Source organism: Herpailurus yagouaroundi, unplaced genomic scaffold (assembly GCF_014898765.1).
Source record: "Herpailurus yagouaroundi ecotype Mexico unplaced genomic scaffold, PumYag 77, whole genome shotgun sequence".
NCBI classification, from domain to species: Eukaryota; Metazoa; Chordata; class Mammalia; order Carnivora; family Felidae; genus Herpailurus; species Herpailurus yagouaroundi.
In genome coordinates, this window is record NW_024412388.1 from 100,044,721 (window position 1) to 100,062,467 (window position 17,747).

The 17,747-nt window shown below is 48.6% G+C and overlaps 1 protein-coding gene across 8 annotated transcripts in view; it reads left to right on the top strand.

Annotated features, from left to right (window-relative positions):
* The window catches only part of MAB21L3 (mab-21 like 3), a 54,398-nt gene that overhangs the window by 16,128 nt on the left and 20,523 nt on the right, over positions 1-17,747 (top strand). For 4 of the 8 annotated variants that reach the window (XM_040471411.1, XM_040471413.1, XM_040471414.1 and 1 more), the window contains 3 exons: positions 2,931-3,109; positions 3,575-3,769; positions 8,937-10,023. In XM_040471411.1, the coding sequence (XP_040327345.1) occupies positions 2,931-3,109; positions 3,575-3,769; positions 8,937-9,170 (608 nt within the window). In that variant the 3' untranslated portion in view covers positions 9,171-10,023. Of the gene's footprint in view, positions 1-2,930; positions 3,110-3,574; positions 3,770-8,936; positions 10,024-12,044; positions 12,384-17,458; positions 17,692-17,747 lie in introns of those variants that run through there. The other 4 variants (XM_040471416.1, XM_040471419.1, XM_040471418.1 and 1 more) reach the window with 4 other exon arrangements.

Below are 17,747 nucleotides of genomic sequence, written 5' to 3' on the forward strand. Positions count from 1 at the left end.
TTCCTCACAAACCACAGATCTTTGTTATTAGCACATTTCTACAACACCCTCCGACTGACATGTTTTGTACCTCGGTGTTTTGAGATGCCACATTTGGAAACCACTGACTTGTGCCAAAACACAAAAGGACTGATTAAACACATAAAGGACTGATTAAATCTGACAATCCCCAAATCTTAAACTGTGTACCACCGTGTGGTATATGTGAACACACACACACACACACTGGGAAAAAATGGCTAACTCCCTTAATTATAAAAGAATATTTATAAACCAAGAAGAAAAAAATATGAGTAGACCAGTAGAAATAGTGACCAAAAAAAAAAAAAAATGACCCCGAGAAAAAGAATATAAACAAGTAGTAGTATAAAAGAGGGAAAACATGTTCCATCTAACATATATTTCGAGCAGTGTGCATTAAAACACCTCATAGGTTGACGGAGATGATAAAGTGTGATTGTGCTCAGTGTAGGGGTGAGTGTGGTGCAACCGGCCTTTGCACGCATTGCTCCTGGAAGTGTAAGTTGGTGCCTCCCTTTTAAAGCGCGATTATAGTCTGTTTTCATTTTTATAATGTGCTTAACTTGACAACCCAACAATTCCAGGTTCTAGAAATACATTCCTACACATAAAAGAGAAGGACGCCTGGGTGGTTCAGTCGGTTAAGCGCCCGACTTTGGCTCAGGTCATGATCTCACAGTCTGTGAGTTCGAGCCCCGTGTCAGGCTCTGTGCTGACAGCTCAGAGCCTGGAGCCTGCTTCAGATTCTGTGTACCCTCCCCCTCTGCCCCCTCCCCCGCTCACACTGTGTCTCTGTCTCTCTCTCAAAAATAAACATTAAAACAATTTTTTTTGAAAGAGAAATATGTACAAGGGTATTCACTGCCATGGGCTTTGTAATAGTAAGTAACTAGAAATAATGTCAATTACAAGGGAAAATTGACAAAATAAATTGTGCTACCTCTGCCTCTTGGGCCACTGCGCAGCCTTTAAAAGAGTGGGGTACATTCATGTGTGTGCGCACAGAGCTGTGAAAAATCCTTGTGCTGGATAATGAAGGGAGAAACCACAGTGCCGAACAATGTGCACTCCCACGTGTGGAGAAAGAGACGGATCTGAATGTGCGTTTGCTTGTCTACACAGAACCATTCTGGAAGGTTCCCTAATGGAATTGGCACACGTTTAATGGATTTTCACCACGTATAGGATGCTTTCATGGAAAATGCGATGCGCCTAGCAAACCTGTAGAGTAAGAGTGAATTTCCTACCTGTTTGACAGATGAGAACACTGAGGTTGAGAGAGATGGGGTCACACGGCAAGGAAGCAGAGCAGGCAGGAGTAGGGTGTGGGCGAGGCAGGCTGGCCCAGCATGCGCTAACTTCTTATTTACCTCTGCAACACTGGTAACAATGCAAGGGCAAGTGAGAGATTCAAACCGGGGCAGGCTGATGAGATGCTTTCAGTAAATGATGCCAAGGTGCCAGACGTCGCCATGTTCCTGTCTGGGCAGCTCTGATGATATGCAGACAATAAGCTCTTTATCACACCCCAGCCAAGGAGAGGGACGTGATCCTTTTGAACAGCCCGACACAATTAGTGAGGGAGTTCCATTTTCCTCTCTGAGCGAGGAAGAGAACAATAATAGATCCCAATTCAAGACCGCTCATCCTTATCTGTAATGAGGACAGACAAACAAAACCACTGCGTATCTTTTGAAAGAAGGGAGAACGGATTAGCAGTGAGTCCTCCTATAGGAGCTGGAAGAGGCTACCAGATGCCTTTTTTTTTCTCTCCCTCTCTCTGCCTGGTTGGAAGAGGCAGTGGGGGCCTGTTGCCACTCCTTCGACCATTTAAGCCAATGGCTATGAACACTTTGAAGTATTTTATAATTACAAGGGCTCAGGATGACAAATGCATCTGAGGCTAGACTGGCTTAATGATGGGGGTACAAAGCCATGCCATCTGAGAGACTGGGAGTCAAGTGAGAGGTGGGTTCAGCCGAACCCCACCAGAGGCAGGTCAAGGAGTAAGGGGACTGGAGGCTGTCCCCGCAAGGTCAGGACATCTGGATGAAACATAGGGGGCACGGAAGAATGGTTGGATTTCATTTTTACCAGCAAATACTACGTCTTTTCTTTGTCTTCTGTGTCTCTTTTCTTCAGTTGAGCCTTCTGAAAAGAATTTATTAATTTTTTATTTTATTGTTGAGAGAGAGAGAGAGAGAGAGACAGAGTGCAAGCAGGGGAGAGGCAGAGAGAGAGAGGGAGACACAGAATCCTAAGCAGGTTCCAGGCTCTGATCTGTCACCACAGAGCCTGATGCAGGGCTCGAACTCACAGACTGTGACATCATGACCTGAGCTGAAGTCGGACGTTTAACCGACTGCGCCACCCAGGCGCCTCAAGAATCAATTTAATTAAAAGAAAATGGGGCGCCTGGGTGGCACAGTCAGTTAAGCGTCCGACTTCAGCCAGGTCACGATCTCGCGGTCCGTGAGTTCGAGCCCCGCGTCAGGCTCTGGGCTGATGGCTCAGAGCCTGGAGCTGTTTCCGATTCTGTGTCTCCCTCTCTCTCTGCCCCTCCCCCGTTCATGCTCTGTCTCTCTCTATCCCAGAAATAAGTAAACGTTGAAAAAAAAGAAAATTAAAAAAAAAAAAAGAAAAGAAAATGTACCACAAAAACCTTGGGGGTGGGGGAGGAAGGACAAAGAAACACTCACTAACAATGAGATTTTCTAGCAACGTTTCTATCGATATTTACTCAGCTAATTGTCTAGTGTTGACATAAACACCCCACCCTTGGAAGGCTCCTGACGCTTGAAAGTTGCCCCACCAGTTGCGATCAGGTGGTCAGAGCCGCTGCCCCCAAATTCCTTCTTGGAATGAGCTAGGCTTTCTCTTCTCATCGCCTCGTTGTGATTTCCCACCAGGTAAGGTCAGCATGCTGACGCAGCTCTCCGCAGTTTGGGTTGCTGTGGAAACCTCCACATGTCAGGTGGAGCTAGAGCTTGTCCCCACGGTGGAGATCCCTACCGTCTGGCCCGAGAAAGCTCGCTGGCCTCCCTGTCTGAAGCGCTGGCCTTCCCGACAACGAGTGGAATGTATCAAGGTATCGGGGAGCCGGGGGCTCACAGCTTAGCCGCCCACAGCATCACTGACTGTGAACCAGCTCTGGAAGGAAACATGAGGTGTCATGAGATCAGCGGTGCTCCAGGTGTGGGTCGCAGAATCTGAGAGCCTACTAGGAATGCAGGTTCCCGGGCCCGCCCCGGACCTACCGACTGAGGCCTGCTGGGCGGGGCCCTGCAACCTGTGGTGTAAGAAGCTCCGCAGGTGATTCTGGTTCGGGCTTAACGTGGAGAACCAGTTGAAAGTGGGCACAGCCTCTGCCATTCACTGCGCTCCGGGAAGGGGGCTTGTCCCGAGGCTCCTTCCGCGTCCCCAACGTAGGAGGTAGAGCCTGCCTGCTGGCAGCCCCCCCCCCCCCCCAGAGTAGCGGATGGCTTCAGAGAGGGCTTTCTGCTGCGGCGAGCCCCGTCCGTCTCATTTTCCTGATGGTTTTCTCTCTCCCCAGTCGTTTGGGTTTGCCTTGTTGGCCTGTTCAAATTATCACTGGCAGCAGAGTTTCCTGCAGGCTGAGCAGGTACTGCTAGACCAGCTGGATGAGGACGGGGGCTGCCGCAGGAAGTGCTTCCAGGCCCTGAGGCAGATGAAGGAGGACGTCTGGTGTCCGGGAAAGAGGCCTGTCATCACGTCCCACCATCTGCAGGTGAGTGGGCACGCACGAGTTTGGGCGGGTCCTCTCTGTATGCCCTGCAGGGCCCTGCCGGAGCCACTCACGACAGGTGTGGGTGTGTGTGTGTGTGTGCACGCGACGAATTCAGGAGAAGACCCTAGTGTCCATGGTTGCCATCCCAAAGTTACTGCTCACTACCGAGATGTGTAAACCCGGGCTGTATGTGTGCCCTGCCCAGGCTGAATGGCCTCCGCCTCCTCCCTGCCCTCCCCTTCTTGCCCTCTTTCCTTTTCTTGCTTTTTGCCCTTTCCAGATTTTCTTCTCTCTCCATCTCTCCCCTCAACTTATTTCACGCAACAAACCAGCGCGATGCGCCAGAAACTTGGCTGGGGTTCAGCATTGATTTACTCAAAGCCTCCGCCTTTAAGAAACCCACGGTCTGATGAAGTCTTGCAAATTGCTTGAACCTCAGATGGATTCGAGGTTTCCCTGGTGTGAGGACTCCCTCAGTCCCCACAGGTGCGGCCACCGGTGCTCCGATGCCCGCCGCGCAGAGGAGGATCCGGGAAATGGTTGAGGTTGCCACGTGAGCATTGCCACAGACCCGAACTGCCAGGTTCCAAATCAGCCGGCAGGGGTTTCCCTAAACCCTACGGCACCTGCCTCCCCTCGCCCCCAAACCCAACATTCATGAATGCCCTTCGTCGCTCACCCAGCAAATGTTTATTGAGGTTACTATGGGCCACACCTGCCCCAGCACCTGCTGTGTGCTCCACAAGCACAAGATGAGCAAACACAGAAGTGGTTCCTGCTCCCATGGAGCTTATGGTTTAGCAGGGCAGACAGACATTTGTCAGATGGTCCTCCAGGTGCATGTGGCCAGGTCAGATGGTCCTCCAGGTGCATGTGGAGCACCAGAGAGGACGGGAGCATCATTCCGTGAGGGCTCAGAGCAGCAGAGCCTGACCTGGGCTGCGAGATCGGGGCTGGTGGAGGGGGGGGTCCCCCTGGGGAGGTGACTTTCACACTCTCAGCTCCTCTTTTGCAAATTTCCAACCATACACCGTGAACTGGACGTTCATGGAACAGGCTGTGTGGCACACTGAGGTTGGGAGAAGGCAGACTTAGAGACAGCACAGCCCGAGCCTAGCTAGAGTCTGTCCGGGAGCTTTGTCCGTTCTCCCTGCCCTTCGACAAGGTGAGCACAGGTCCTGTGTGTGTGTCTTCCTTGCACGCTCCTGCTGTGCCCCTTGGCATTCAGTGGACCTCCATCTTCTGCCCCTGTGTTGGGGTCAGAGCTTCTGACCCCAGCTCCAATGTAAGCTATTTAAGGGCAACTACTAACGAGCCCTTAGGATCTCTCCCAATGTGGTGTACCTAGTAGTTGCTCAGTAAATACTTGTTGGGCGAATGAATGAATGCCTTCACATTCTACTGAGCTTCCCCCCCCCACCCCCGCCACGAAATCAGTAGTCTTTGCTTTGCTTTCGTATCTTCCCTAATAACCTGTCCCTCTTGACCTGCCCAAGCATCTGTTAATATCTCATTTGCACATAGCTGTGCCTTTCTCTGGAATCTCAACATTCTCAACACCGAGCACATTCCCCTAAAAACACTCACCTGTTCTCCTGGATTGAGGACATGTGCTTCCTGAAGGTAGTCTAGTTCATTCTGCTGGTTTAGCTTCTTTCCTCCTGGCCTTTCTACAGGCCACACTAGCAAGAGCCAGAGCTGAGCCGCAAACTCCATTCTATCTCCTATTGAAGCTCCTAATCTTAACCACTGACTTCATTGCCTCACAATTAAGATGGATGGAAACACATTAAGTGACATGAATAATTTAGATGAGATTGAATAGGGCCACCACAGGCCTCCCGGCCCTTGACTGCGGTCAAAACTGCATTACATGCGAAGATTTACTTTTATTCCAGTGGCTTCTCAGTCACTAGAGGATTTTAGGGCAACTCCTTAAAGGTGCTCTGTTTCAGTTCTCCCGAGCTCACCTCCAAGGCACAGGATTGTGCCCTCTCAAGAACGGGCATTGTAAAGGGGGGTTATTTGTTGAGAAGGGCAGGAAGGGCAAAAACAGTCCTAACTGCCTGTTCTTCTAGTCTCCCACTGTGGCCCAAGGGCAGGATGCCCTCACATTTAGACACTGGGATGGGCGTGGCTGGTGACCGTGTGCTGTTAGACACCATCCAGATGATGGCTTGAGTGGGCGGGATCGTTGCCAAGCCTTCAGCCTGGGGAAAACAGAAGAGACTGGTTGCAAAACAGCATCAGGAAGCTCGTGCCACTTATTGTCACCCCACCTTCAGCCTAACACTGTCTGATGAGTTTCTCACCTCCCCAAAGCGGCTCTTTCCCGAGCAACTCCAGGTGAACAAGAGCTTATCCTTCTTTGGCTTATTTGCTCCTAAAACCCACTCAAAGGCACAGGGGCTTGATTATAAGAGGCTTAACTGTTTTGGTTTGTTTAGGGAGATAAATGCTTAACTATAAGAGGCATGAAAACTCTTTTTTGTATCTAGGTTATCTTTTTTTTTAATGTTTCTTTATTTTTGAGAGAGAGACAGAGTTGCAAGCTGGGAGGGGCAGAGAGAGAGCGAGAGGAGACACAGAATCCGAAGCAGGCTCCAGGCTCTGAGCTGTCAGCACAGAGCCCGATGTGGGGCTCAAACTCATGAACTGCGAGACGATGCCCTGAGCCAAAGTCGGATGCTTAATCGACTGAGCCGCCCAGGTGCCCCAAACTATTCTGTATCTAGGTTATCTTGACTAGCATGATATCCTCTCCGACTCGTTTACTTAGCACGATGTGCTCTAAATCAAAACATACTCAGTGTCTTGCCGTGAACCCAAAACTGCTCTTTTCTTTCTTAGCCAAGGCTGTATTTTAAAAATGCTCAACATCTAAATCATAACATTGCTTATTTCACTTAGTCAATAAGCGTTTATTGACTGCCTCCCATGGGCCAGCTCCTCTGCTGGGTGCTAGTGATGTAACAGCAATTAAAATAGGTACCGCTCTCTTCTTTGATGGAGTTTACAATCTAGCAGGGAATCACATTAATGAATACAGAGACGGCTACTCCTGTGATCACTAGTGCTTATGGGAAGTGCGGGACGAAGAGTGTTTAATGGTATCGCAGGGAAATTTGATCTGACAGGTGAGTTTCCCAGACATACTGGGGAAGGAAGTGTGCTCCACACAGAAGTCAGATATGAAAGAAGTCACCCTGTGGTGGAAGAGGGGGGCCAGTGGGGCTGGAAGGAGAGAACAAGGGAGGACGAGGGTAAGGTGAGGCTGGAAAGGAAGGTAGGGAGCAAACCTCGCAAACCAAACCATGTTAAGGATTGTGGTTTTTCATTGACCGATGGTGGGAAGTCTTTAAAGTGTTTCTTTTTTGTTGCTTATTTATTGCGAGGGGGAGAGAGAGAGAGTGCATGTGCATGCAAGCAGGGGAGAGGCAGAGAGAATCCCAAGCAGGCCTCACACTGTCCATGCAGAGCCTGATGTGGGGCTCGAACTCCTGAACCATGAGGTCATGACCTGAGCCTGAATCGAGAGTTACACACTTAACCAACTGAGCCACCCAGGCGGCCCTAGAGTATTTCAGACACGAAGAAACAGAGATTTATACTCAAAAAGATCACGTTGGCCACAGCGTGGTGGTGACAGACTGGGGACAAGAATGGGGCAAAGGCCCAGGTGAGACGGGAGAGGAAAAAACAGTGGAGATGAACATACGCGGCAGATGAGAGAAACGCTTTGGAGGCACCGGCAGAACTTGATGAGGGTGGTGAGGGAGGGGTGACTCCCGGGTTGAGTCTTGCCTGACTGGCTGGATAAGGAAGTCTGGAAACCCACCAGGTTTGTGGGGACAAGGGTCGTGAGTCCGGCTGGGACATGTTGGTGGCGATAACTCTCAGATTCCCAAGAGATACCAGGAGAGGAGGTCAGAGAAGTCTGGTCTGGGAAGAGAAATTGTGAGTGACCTCTATTTGTTCGGTGGGGATTCTAGCTGCTGAGGAAGGAAGGAAAAGAGACCAAGAGAAAAAGAGGGCATGGAACGGAGCCTCCAAAACTCCATCACTGGGAAGTAGAGAAAGCAGATAGCGTGCCAAGGGGTAGCTGTGGTGGTGCCTGGAGAAACCCAGAGAGCCCAGAAGCTTGGCAACCCAGTGAGAGAGAACCCCATTGAGAAGCCCCAGTGAGAGAACCTCATTCTGCTGGGCAAGGCCTGTTGGACTTGGACTTAGCAACATGGAGACCACGGGCCCTGAGGACCGATGGCGGAAAAATCCATATTGCAGTGGATCGAGATGGCCGTCAGCGGAGAGGAAATGACGACAGATAATTGAGAGGATTCTTTTTTTTTTTTTATTTTTTTTTTCAACGTTTTTATTTATTTATTTTTGGGACAGAGAGAGACAGAGCATGAATGGGGGAGGGGCAGAGAGAGAGGGAGACACAGAATCCGAAACAGGCTCCAGGCTCTGAGCCATCGGCCCAGAGCCCGACGCGGGGCTCGAACTCACGGACCGCGAGATCGTGACCTGGCTGAAGTCGGCCGCTTAACCGACTGCGCCACCCAGGCGCCCCGAGAGGATTCTTTTGAGAAGCCTTCACTTGCCAAGATGTGAGGGGTTAGGAGGCAGACGTGGCCCTGGGGCAAGGAGTGGGGGAGGAGAGTTTAGAATAATTTCAAGAGCCAGCAGAGGAAGGGCAAGGGCAGGAAAGAGGGAAGTCAGTCGCAGACAGCTCCCAGAAGGAGAGATCCCAAGCCCTGTTTGGGGGTTCTCCTGGCCAGGGGGGCTGGTCAAAGCAGAGAGCGAGAGAGGAAGATGCGCATGTAGGCGGACTGTTTTGCTGCCGTGAGGGTTTCCATCTTCCTTGAAAAGTAGTAGACAAAGGCATCCGCCAGGAGTGGGGAAATTGCAGATCTAAGGAGAGTGGTGGTAACTGGGGATACCAGTGGCGAGAGAAACCATGATCAAAGAGGCGCAGGAGACCTGCAGGGCGAGGCCGAGAACCCACCCGAGGGTGGGGATCGTGAAATCATGGCGGAACCAACTTGTCCTGGGTGACTGACTCCCTTCTCCCTCCTTCCACGGCCGCGTGAGCCCGGTACCATTTCTGAAGACTTTCTCCTCCATTGCCCGGAACGATGTCTGACACCACCTCTTCCTTCCGTAGACGGTGCTCTTTTGGACTTGTGAGAAATACCCCCACCCGAAGGAGTGGCAGGTGTTCAGCAAAGCGTTCCTGCGCCTGGTGAGGAAGCTGCACAAGTGTGTGAGCCAGCACTTTCTGAAGCACTATTTCGTGCGCAAGAGCAACCTGCTCCAGCATGCCAGCTCGGGCGAACTGGACACCGTGGCCCAGAAGCTGGCTCTCTTCCTGAAGAACCCCCAGATCGGCCTGCCCTGACGCTGCCCCTGCCTGGGAGGCTCTTGGACGCTTTATCCTGGCTCGACCTCGTTCCCTGGAGGATCCTGCTCAGGAGAGAAGCAACGTGTGGCACAGGAGATGACATTGACCCACTAGCACTTAAGGGGGGAACACTGTACCCCAAGATGTCCAATCTCAGCTTCCCTAGAGCCAAGCAAGCATTTCAGCCCTCACGATCTACCTCTCTCGGGGACAAGCTGTCATCAGGCTTCCCCAAGCCATCGATTCCAAGCTGATGACAGCACTGGATGTGTTCTCCTCGCTCAGGCTCTGAGTGTCTGCCGGGGAGGATGGAGACAAGAACCCCTGGGGGGCCAGGCATCGGCCTGCGGCCCAGGACTGGTGCTCCAGCCCACTGACGGTGGGCTCATTACCTTTCCACTCGCAAATGCAGCTGTGAATGTACCTTTCTGAGCCTGCGGGACTATGCTGGTGCCCTTACTAGAGGAGGGCACTGGGTCAACACAAAGTGTTAGTCATTGGTTGGTAGCCGGCGTTTGCCTGCTGGATCGGCACCAACACCGCTGACGGGGTGATTGTGTCTGATCGGTGGGCACGCCTGCCCTGGCCTTCCTGCCCTCAGTTCTCCTGAACCGTACTTTGGGTCGTGTGGTTCTAGCTGCTTCCCTGGTGTTCTCTAAGAGGGGAGAGGGTGATTTTGATGGCCAGTGCCGGCCAGAGGTAAAAGTTCAGCCCTGCTTGCCAGTCTGCTCCGGCCATTCCCCTTTTCTTGTGCCCGATGTTTTATATTCTTGGAATGGGCCCAGGATGATGACCTCCAAGAAATGGCTTGGTGTCACCCACCTCTCAATACCTGCCTTTGCTCACCTCATTCGCTCACTCATTCATGGGTAGATACATGCTCATTAGGCACTGGGAGTAGAGCGAGGAGCCAAATGGACAAAGGATGTACCCGTTGGGGGACGGCACCTAATGTCAAAGACAGGAAGTGCACAACAGATAAATAAACACGATTATTACAAATGGTAGCAAGTGCCCTGAAGGAAACAAACAGAATATTGAAATAGAGCCACAGAGAGCTCCTCGAAGGATGAAAATGCAAACAGCTGAAGGGGAAGGGAAGCGGGGGGCAGGGGCAGGCTAGGAGGGGCTGGAATGGGTCAGATCACTGAACCTTGTAAAGCTGGCAAGGAATCTGTATTTTATTCTAAAATCAAAGGCATGACAGTTGGCCTTTCCCAGAGCAGTAGGGTATGGTGATATGATTTGCATTTTGTTTGTTTATTTATTTAAGACTTGGATTTTAAATGACCAGTCCAGTGACTGTATAAAGGGGGCATAGGGTCCCACACAAGAGTTGAGGCATTGAAGGCCAGTAAGCCCACCCATTCTGAATTTCACTGAGATCCACAGGGCCACACATCCCATGTGGCACAAAGAATGCTTGGGGAGGTCAATGCTTTCTTCTGGTACTTATTTATGCTTTTCAACTCAAGGGAATCCTTTATTACTCAGAACATTTCCCCCACTGAAATTTCTAAAAGCATGAACAACTGGGTTTTTTTTTAAAAAAAAAGTCACATTGGAAAGTGAAATATTTTTACAAAAATACTCTAACCAAATGGTGGGTTCCCTGGGCTATCACATAGGAAATCATGATTTTAAACTGTTGGGGGAAAAAAAAAATCCTTTCAAAGATATGATGAGTTGATAATTTTTGAAAATGTGAAATAATGAGCAAGCCAATGTTTTGTTAAGTCATCAGAACTTGCATTCAAAGACCCATACTCTTGGGCCTTGGGACACATCATTTCTGAGAAGGTGGCAGATAATAACTTTTTTTTTAATGATGAAAACAAGTGAAGCAAGTTTTAAGCGAGCTGTATAATGCCAAGAAGTGGAAGTTGGCTGGACCACTGATTGGAAATGTGCACGTGGAGAGGAGTGGGACTGACATACTCCACAGTCTGATCCAGTAGGCTCTTCCCACCTCCCCGTATCTGTCTGTGGTCTTCGTAGGAAGCAGGGCGATCTGCGGACTCCCGACTGTTCCTCTGCTGGGCAGCAGAGGACAGTAGAGGACCGCATTTGGGAAGAGCCTCTTTCCCGCACATACCCCTCAGAGCCCAGTAGGTGGCACCCTCCTCAGCCCGGGACTTAAATCTGGCTTCTGGGAGAAGGGTGGCCAGCCATCACAGTCGTTCTGCTTAAGGCTCAGGCTTTCAAAGGGAGCCTGGGAGAGAGTCGTCCCTCCTTTCTGTTTGTAGGCACAGAGCGCCTAGCTCTGAGAAGTCTGCTATTACTGATATTCTGATATGCTGATATATACATACTGATAAGTCTGATATTATTCTGGTCAAGTTTTGTTTGTTTGTTTGTTTGTTTGTTTGTTTTTTATTCTCCAAAAGATTTTTCCTTTCATGTCCACTCTGGCCACAGGACTGTTTTATACTGCAGTGGTTGGTATTCAGCCATTTAAGTGACCTGCTTGCCCTTGCATCTCGCTGGCACACAACTGCCCTTAATAAGTTGTTCACCCCTCTCTGTATCTCCATTTTTTATGGGCGTGGTTATGGGCTGGATTGTGTCCCCCCCCACACGCATAAAATTCACGTACGGAAGCTCTCACCCCCAGTGCCTCAGAATGTGTCTGTATTTGGAGGTGGGGCCTTTAAAGAGGTGGTCAAGGGGCGCCTGGGTGGCTCAGTTGGTTGAACGTCCGATTTCGGCTCGGGTCACCATCTCACGGTTCACAAGTTCTACCCCCGCATCAGGCTTGGTGCTGACAGTGTGAAGACTGTTGTCTCTCTCTCTCTCCGCCCCTCCCCTGCTCACACTCTGTCTCTGTCTCTCTCTCTCTCAAAAATAAATAAACATTAAAATTTTTAAAAGAGGTGACCAAGTTAAAATGAGGCCATTTGGGTGGGCCCTGGGCCATTAGGACTGATGTTCCTGTAAGAAGAGGAAGAGGCACTTGGGCAGGGGCACAAGGGAGGAAAGGCCACCCGCAAGCCAAGGAGCGGAGCCTCTGGAGAAGACAATGTCGCCAGCACCTTGATCTTGGGTTTCCATTCTCCAGAACCGTGAGAAAATCATTTCCTGTTGTTTCAGCTATGCAGCCTGTGGCATTTTGGTACGGCCACCCTGGGAAGGTAGTACAAGCACGACGACAGAGTATGTGCCTCACTGCCTTGATGAGGGGAATAAACAGAATAAAGGACGTCAAAAGCTCGTTTAGTAATCTGGTGCGCCGTAGCTGTCGAATAAGCGCTTGGAGTCTTGGACAGCTACTCCCCAGGGCCGTGCCTCCACCGCCGCCTTTCTTGATAGCTCCCCCCCGCCCCATGGAGACATCCTTCATCAAGAAATGACAAACCATCATGGGGACAACGTGCGTGGCATCCCACCACGAGTTCCATAAACCCATCTTTTCCTTCGTCCCTCTTGCTGAGCGGAGGAAGTGTCTGAGGATTTCTCCACGTGCGGTGGAGCGATGCCAACCTGCCTTCTTGAGGACAGCTTTCCATTTATTGTGCATAGCGTGCTCTTCCTCTTACACCTGTCATTCCCCCTCTTAGCCTCTCTTCACTGCCCAGCTTCCTCTTCACACCTTCCTTCCTTCCTCCCTCCCTCCCTTCCTTCTTTCCTCCCTTCCTCCCTCCCTTCCTTCCTTCCTTCCTTTCTTTCTTTCTTTCTTTCTTTCTTCGAAAGATATCACACAGGTGGGAGTTGACAGTATCTAAAGAATGATAATAAAACAGATGCCAATACACTACCTAGGTGAAGAATAGCACTTGGCCGGTACTTTAGAATCCTAGGTGCCCGTTCTGTTCCCTAGCCCCCTCTCTCCCTGATTTTATGTGAGCCATTCAGCTGCTTTTCTTTACAGTTTGACTCCCTGTCATATTTCATTGAACCTAAGCCCCTAACAGTTGTGAGGTGAATCATGATTTCACGTCCCAGAAAGAAAAGGTGCTTTCATAATTGCAAATAATTGCAAATCACCACTGACTATCAGATGCGTCCTCATTTCTTTAAAAAAAAAAAAAAGTTTATTTTGAGAGGGAGAAAGAGAGAGAATCCCAAGCAGGCTCTGTGCTGTCAGCACAGAGCCAGATGCGGGGCTCAGACCCAGGAACCACGAGATCATGACCTGAGCCGAAATTAAGAGTCGACACTTGACAGACTGAGCTCCCCAGGGGCCCCGTGCATCCCCATTGTTTTAGAGAGATTAAAATGTGAAAAAGTTGATTTTAGAGCCCACAAAATACGACTTGCGTGCACCTGGATGTCTTTCAGTTCTGCCTGTTTTCGAGTCTTATGTCAATGGAATAATCCCATGCAAAGTCTTCTGGGATTGGCTTTTGTCCACAGCGTGCTTCTGAGGCTCTTCCATGTGGGCGTGGGTGGCAGAGGTGTGTTCCTTCCCACTGTCGTGGAATACTCCACGGCGAACCCCTGCCACTGTACGTATCTACGTTACTGTAGCTGCGCATCGGGTTGTTTCTAGCTTTAGTGATTGGAACTGCTTTTATACACATTCTTGTATGTGTCTTCTAATGCACTCAGGCCTTTTTAAAAAATTTTTTATTTTTATTTTTGAGAGAGAGAGACAGAACATGAGCAGGGGAGGGGCAGAGAGAGAGGGAGACACAGAATCCGAAGCAGGCTCCGGGTTCTGAGCTGTCAGCACAGAGCACGACGCAGGGCTCGAACTCACCAACCGTGAGATCGTGACCTGAGCTGAAGTCGGACGCTTCACCGACCGAGTCACCCAGGCGTCCCTGAATGCACTCAGGTCTCTTAAGGGTATATACATAAGAGTGAATTCTCAGGTTCAAAGAATACACACACACACACACACACACACACACACACGTTTAAATTTGTGAGGTAATGTCAACATATTTTCTGAAGTGATAGCACCAATCTAAATTCTCCATGTTCATGTCGGTGAACTTTCAGTGACTTTCTCCATTAGAATGGAACGCATTTTGTGTCTTGTGTAAGAAATCCTTCCTGTTTTTTAACGTCATGGAGATATGCTCCTATGATGTCCTCTACAATTTTACCGCTGTGCCTTTTTTCACCAGAGTTAGAAAACACTCTCTCTCTTTTTCCAGTCAATTCTCATGAAACTGGGATGATCTCTTTGCTTGGAACTTTAGTAAAACTCACCTAAAAAGCTGACTGGGCCTTGTGTTTTCTTTGTCAGAAGATTTGAAGCTATTAATTTTTCTTTTAGGGGTAAATGACATTCAGATTTTCTACTTCTTCCTGAGCTTCCTGTTAATTTACATTTTACTAAGAATTCTCCCATTTCATCTAAGTGTTCAGATTTACTGGCAAAATAATTGTTCATAATACTTAATTATCTATTTAAACTCTGATATATTTGTATTCTTTCTTGATGAGACTTATCGAGTAATTGTGTGTTTTGTTCATCTTTGTATGTTTTTCATTAATTTCTGCTCATAGCTTTCTTTCCCTCTACTTCCTCCAGGCTTACTCCAATGTTATTATTTTTTTTAACTTCTTAAATGCTTAGCTCAGAACTCCTCAGCGTGTCTTCTTTTCTAAGCATACAAATTTCCTTTTAATACCCTTTCAGCAGAATTCCACAGGTGTTAATAAATTGCATTTTCATCTTTTTTTAGTTCTGTTTATTTTCTGATTGCTACTGGGATTTTCTCGCTGACCCATGAGGTACTTAGATGTTTTAAAAAGTATTATTTGCAAACATATTGGGTTTCCTAGTTATGTTTTCATTACTGATTTATAAATAGATTGCACCAGAGTCCAAGAGAGGGGTCTGAAGGCCTCCCTCCGTGGATACTCATGGAGGCCAGCTTTTTTGCTCTGAGCGTCTCCAGTGGTCAGTGCATACAAGGGGTTGTGCGAGTTCGGATGCAAGGTGTAAGGAATGTCAGTTAGATGGTGTGCTGCTTAAAGGTTGTATCTATTTCAGATTTCTTTCTGGCTGCATTTTCCAACATTTCCTGAGAGAGTTGTTTTAAAATCTCCCATTACGAGCGTGGATTTTTCGATTTCTCCTTAAAGCATCGACAACTGGTTCTCGATATGCTTTCAGACTATATTATTAGGGTCATACAGGGTTAGAGTTTATGTCTTCCCAGTCAACTGAAGATGTTATCATTATAAGGTGACTTTTTTTTTTGAACTGTCGTAAACATTTGCGTAAACATTGCTTTTGTCTGATGTTAATGTTGGAACACCACCTTAGTTGCCCTCGCATATCATTTTCCATCAGTTAGCTTTCCACCCATTTGTATCTTTACATTGTGGATAACTCTGTCTCTTGTAAATGGCTGAGTTTCTATAAACAAATGGAGGCCTTTTGACTCGACTAATACATTTAGATTGATTGCTACTCTTGTGCTTTCCATGTGACCCATTTTCCAAACCTTTTTCTGTCTTTTGCCCCAGCATCTTGCCTTTTTAAAAATTAAGGGCTTTTTTTCTCTTTTTTTTTTTTTCTATTTCTTTCCCCCTCCTTACTAGTTTGTAAGGTTCATGTACTATCTCTCTGTCTTTTTAATGGTTACCAAGGCTATTTGTCTATATAGACTAATTCTATGGGCTCAAGTGAAAGTTAGCCACTACCTTTATTCTCTCACTGAGGACCCCAGGGTCTTGGCTCCTATCACCCCCCTTCCCACATTATCTGCTACCGTGACCCTGGATTTGGATTCTAGCCTGTTTGTCCCCCCTCCCCCCCACACACAGAGTGTCTTTTATTCCATTGTGTCCCCAGTATGTGGCACACAACGGACAACAATAACCTTTCAGGACACAAGTGAATGAACCCTCCAGCAACATTGGTACAGGCTTCTCATTTAGGCCCGATGATTTTGGTTTAGGCATTTGGTGGAACAAATATGCCTGATTGCCTTACAGCTTCAAATATCTTGACATGGTGTCTGATGCCCTAGGGATTTCTGGTCTCCGTGCACCACTCACCAAGTCCCCTCCAGTTTTCAAGTCACGTCACTCCTCCACTCACAATCCTCCAGTCACGTCCCATCCCACTCATCCTAAAATCCAGAGGCCCAAACCACCTGCAACCCCCGAGCTCCCTGAACCTACCTCCTACCCCTTTCCTTTCTCACTCCCACCTCCAGTCACACCTTGCTCTTCTAGAACATTCCAAGCATGACTCCGCCTCAGGACTTTTGCTTGTTGTGTCTTCTGAAGACTTTCCCTAACCTTTCTTGTTGTTTTGTTTTGTTTTGTTTTGTTGTTTTGTTTTAAGAGAAAGTACGCACACGTGTGCGGGTGCAAATGCAAGCTGGGGAGAAGAGAGGCAGAGGGAGAGAGAATCCCAAGCAGGCTGCAGGTTCAGTGCAGAGCCCCATGCAGGGCTCAATACCATGACCCTGGGATCATGACCTGAGCTGAAATCTAGAGTTAGACATGCAATCAACTGAGCCACCCAGGCACCCCCTTCCCTAACCCTTCTTATACAAACTAGTTATCACTGGTCCCTACTCCCTCCTCACCCCTGTCTTGATATGTTCAACTTCCTGTTCTGCTTTAAGTCTCTCCATGGCACTAAACACCACCTAGACATTCTTTCCTTCCTTTTTTCTATCGGTCTGTCTCTATATTCTTTCTATCTATCTATCTATCTATCTATCTATCTATCTATCTATCATCTCCCACCAGAGTGGAGTCTCTGTGAGAAAGAGATTTCATCCCTATTTTCAAGGTTGTGTCTACAACCCTGGCCACATGGCAAATGCCCAATAAGTAATGTCTTGTGTAGAAGTATTTGCAGAACTCCTTCAGAAACGACCTATTCAAGGCTCAAGCTTCCTGGACTTTTACAGGCATTTTTTTTCTCTCTCCTTCAAAGTGGCAGAATCGTAGAGTTTTCTCACTTGAAGAGATGGTAGAATGGGGCAACTGAGGGTTCGGACAGGTTGACCTGTTGGGCTCAGCTCACAAACTTTGAGGCGATTTGTAATTGAAAGTCTAAAATCTTTTCCTCAGAAGCCCATGAAGCTTCTAAAGTGCAAACCTAAGTGATGTAGGAATTGCAACCCAAATCAGACTCTGGCCACACATTTTGGGTGATTCTCCCTCATCTGTGGCCTGTGCTCGCTCACCCCCCTCGCCCTCCACCCTGGTCCCACTGCCATGGTTGTCAGGACATCAACATGGGCAGGGCCCTTGTCGGATACGGGGACCTGCTTTTGTGGTCTCTCTTTCTTTCTCTCCTTCTCCCCCCTCTCTCTTCCTCTCTCTTGTTGCTTCTTTTCTCTGAATTCAGAATATATTTGCAGGTTTAAAAGACATGGGAATGTGGAAGAATTAAAGAAGGTAGCCCTAATCATCATGGAGGAGAGCCTGGTGACCAGCTGGTGGCCTATACGACCCTTTGTTGTATAGGTGAGAAGGAGAGGCTAGAAGAGAGGACAGGAAATGGTTTGCTCAGATTTACAGTGCCCCCAACGGAACCCTTGATTTCCCTTCTCCAGCCTGTCCCCACTCAGTAAATAGAGTCCTTGTCCAACCATTTGCTTCAGCCACAAACCCACGCGTCGTCCCGGAGCCTCTCCATCACCCCCGCAC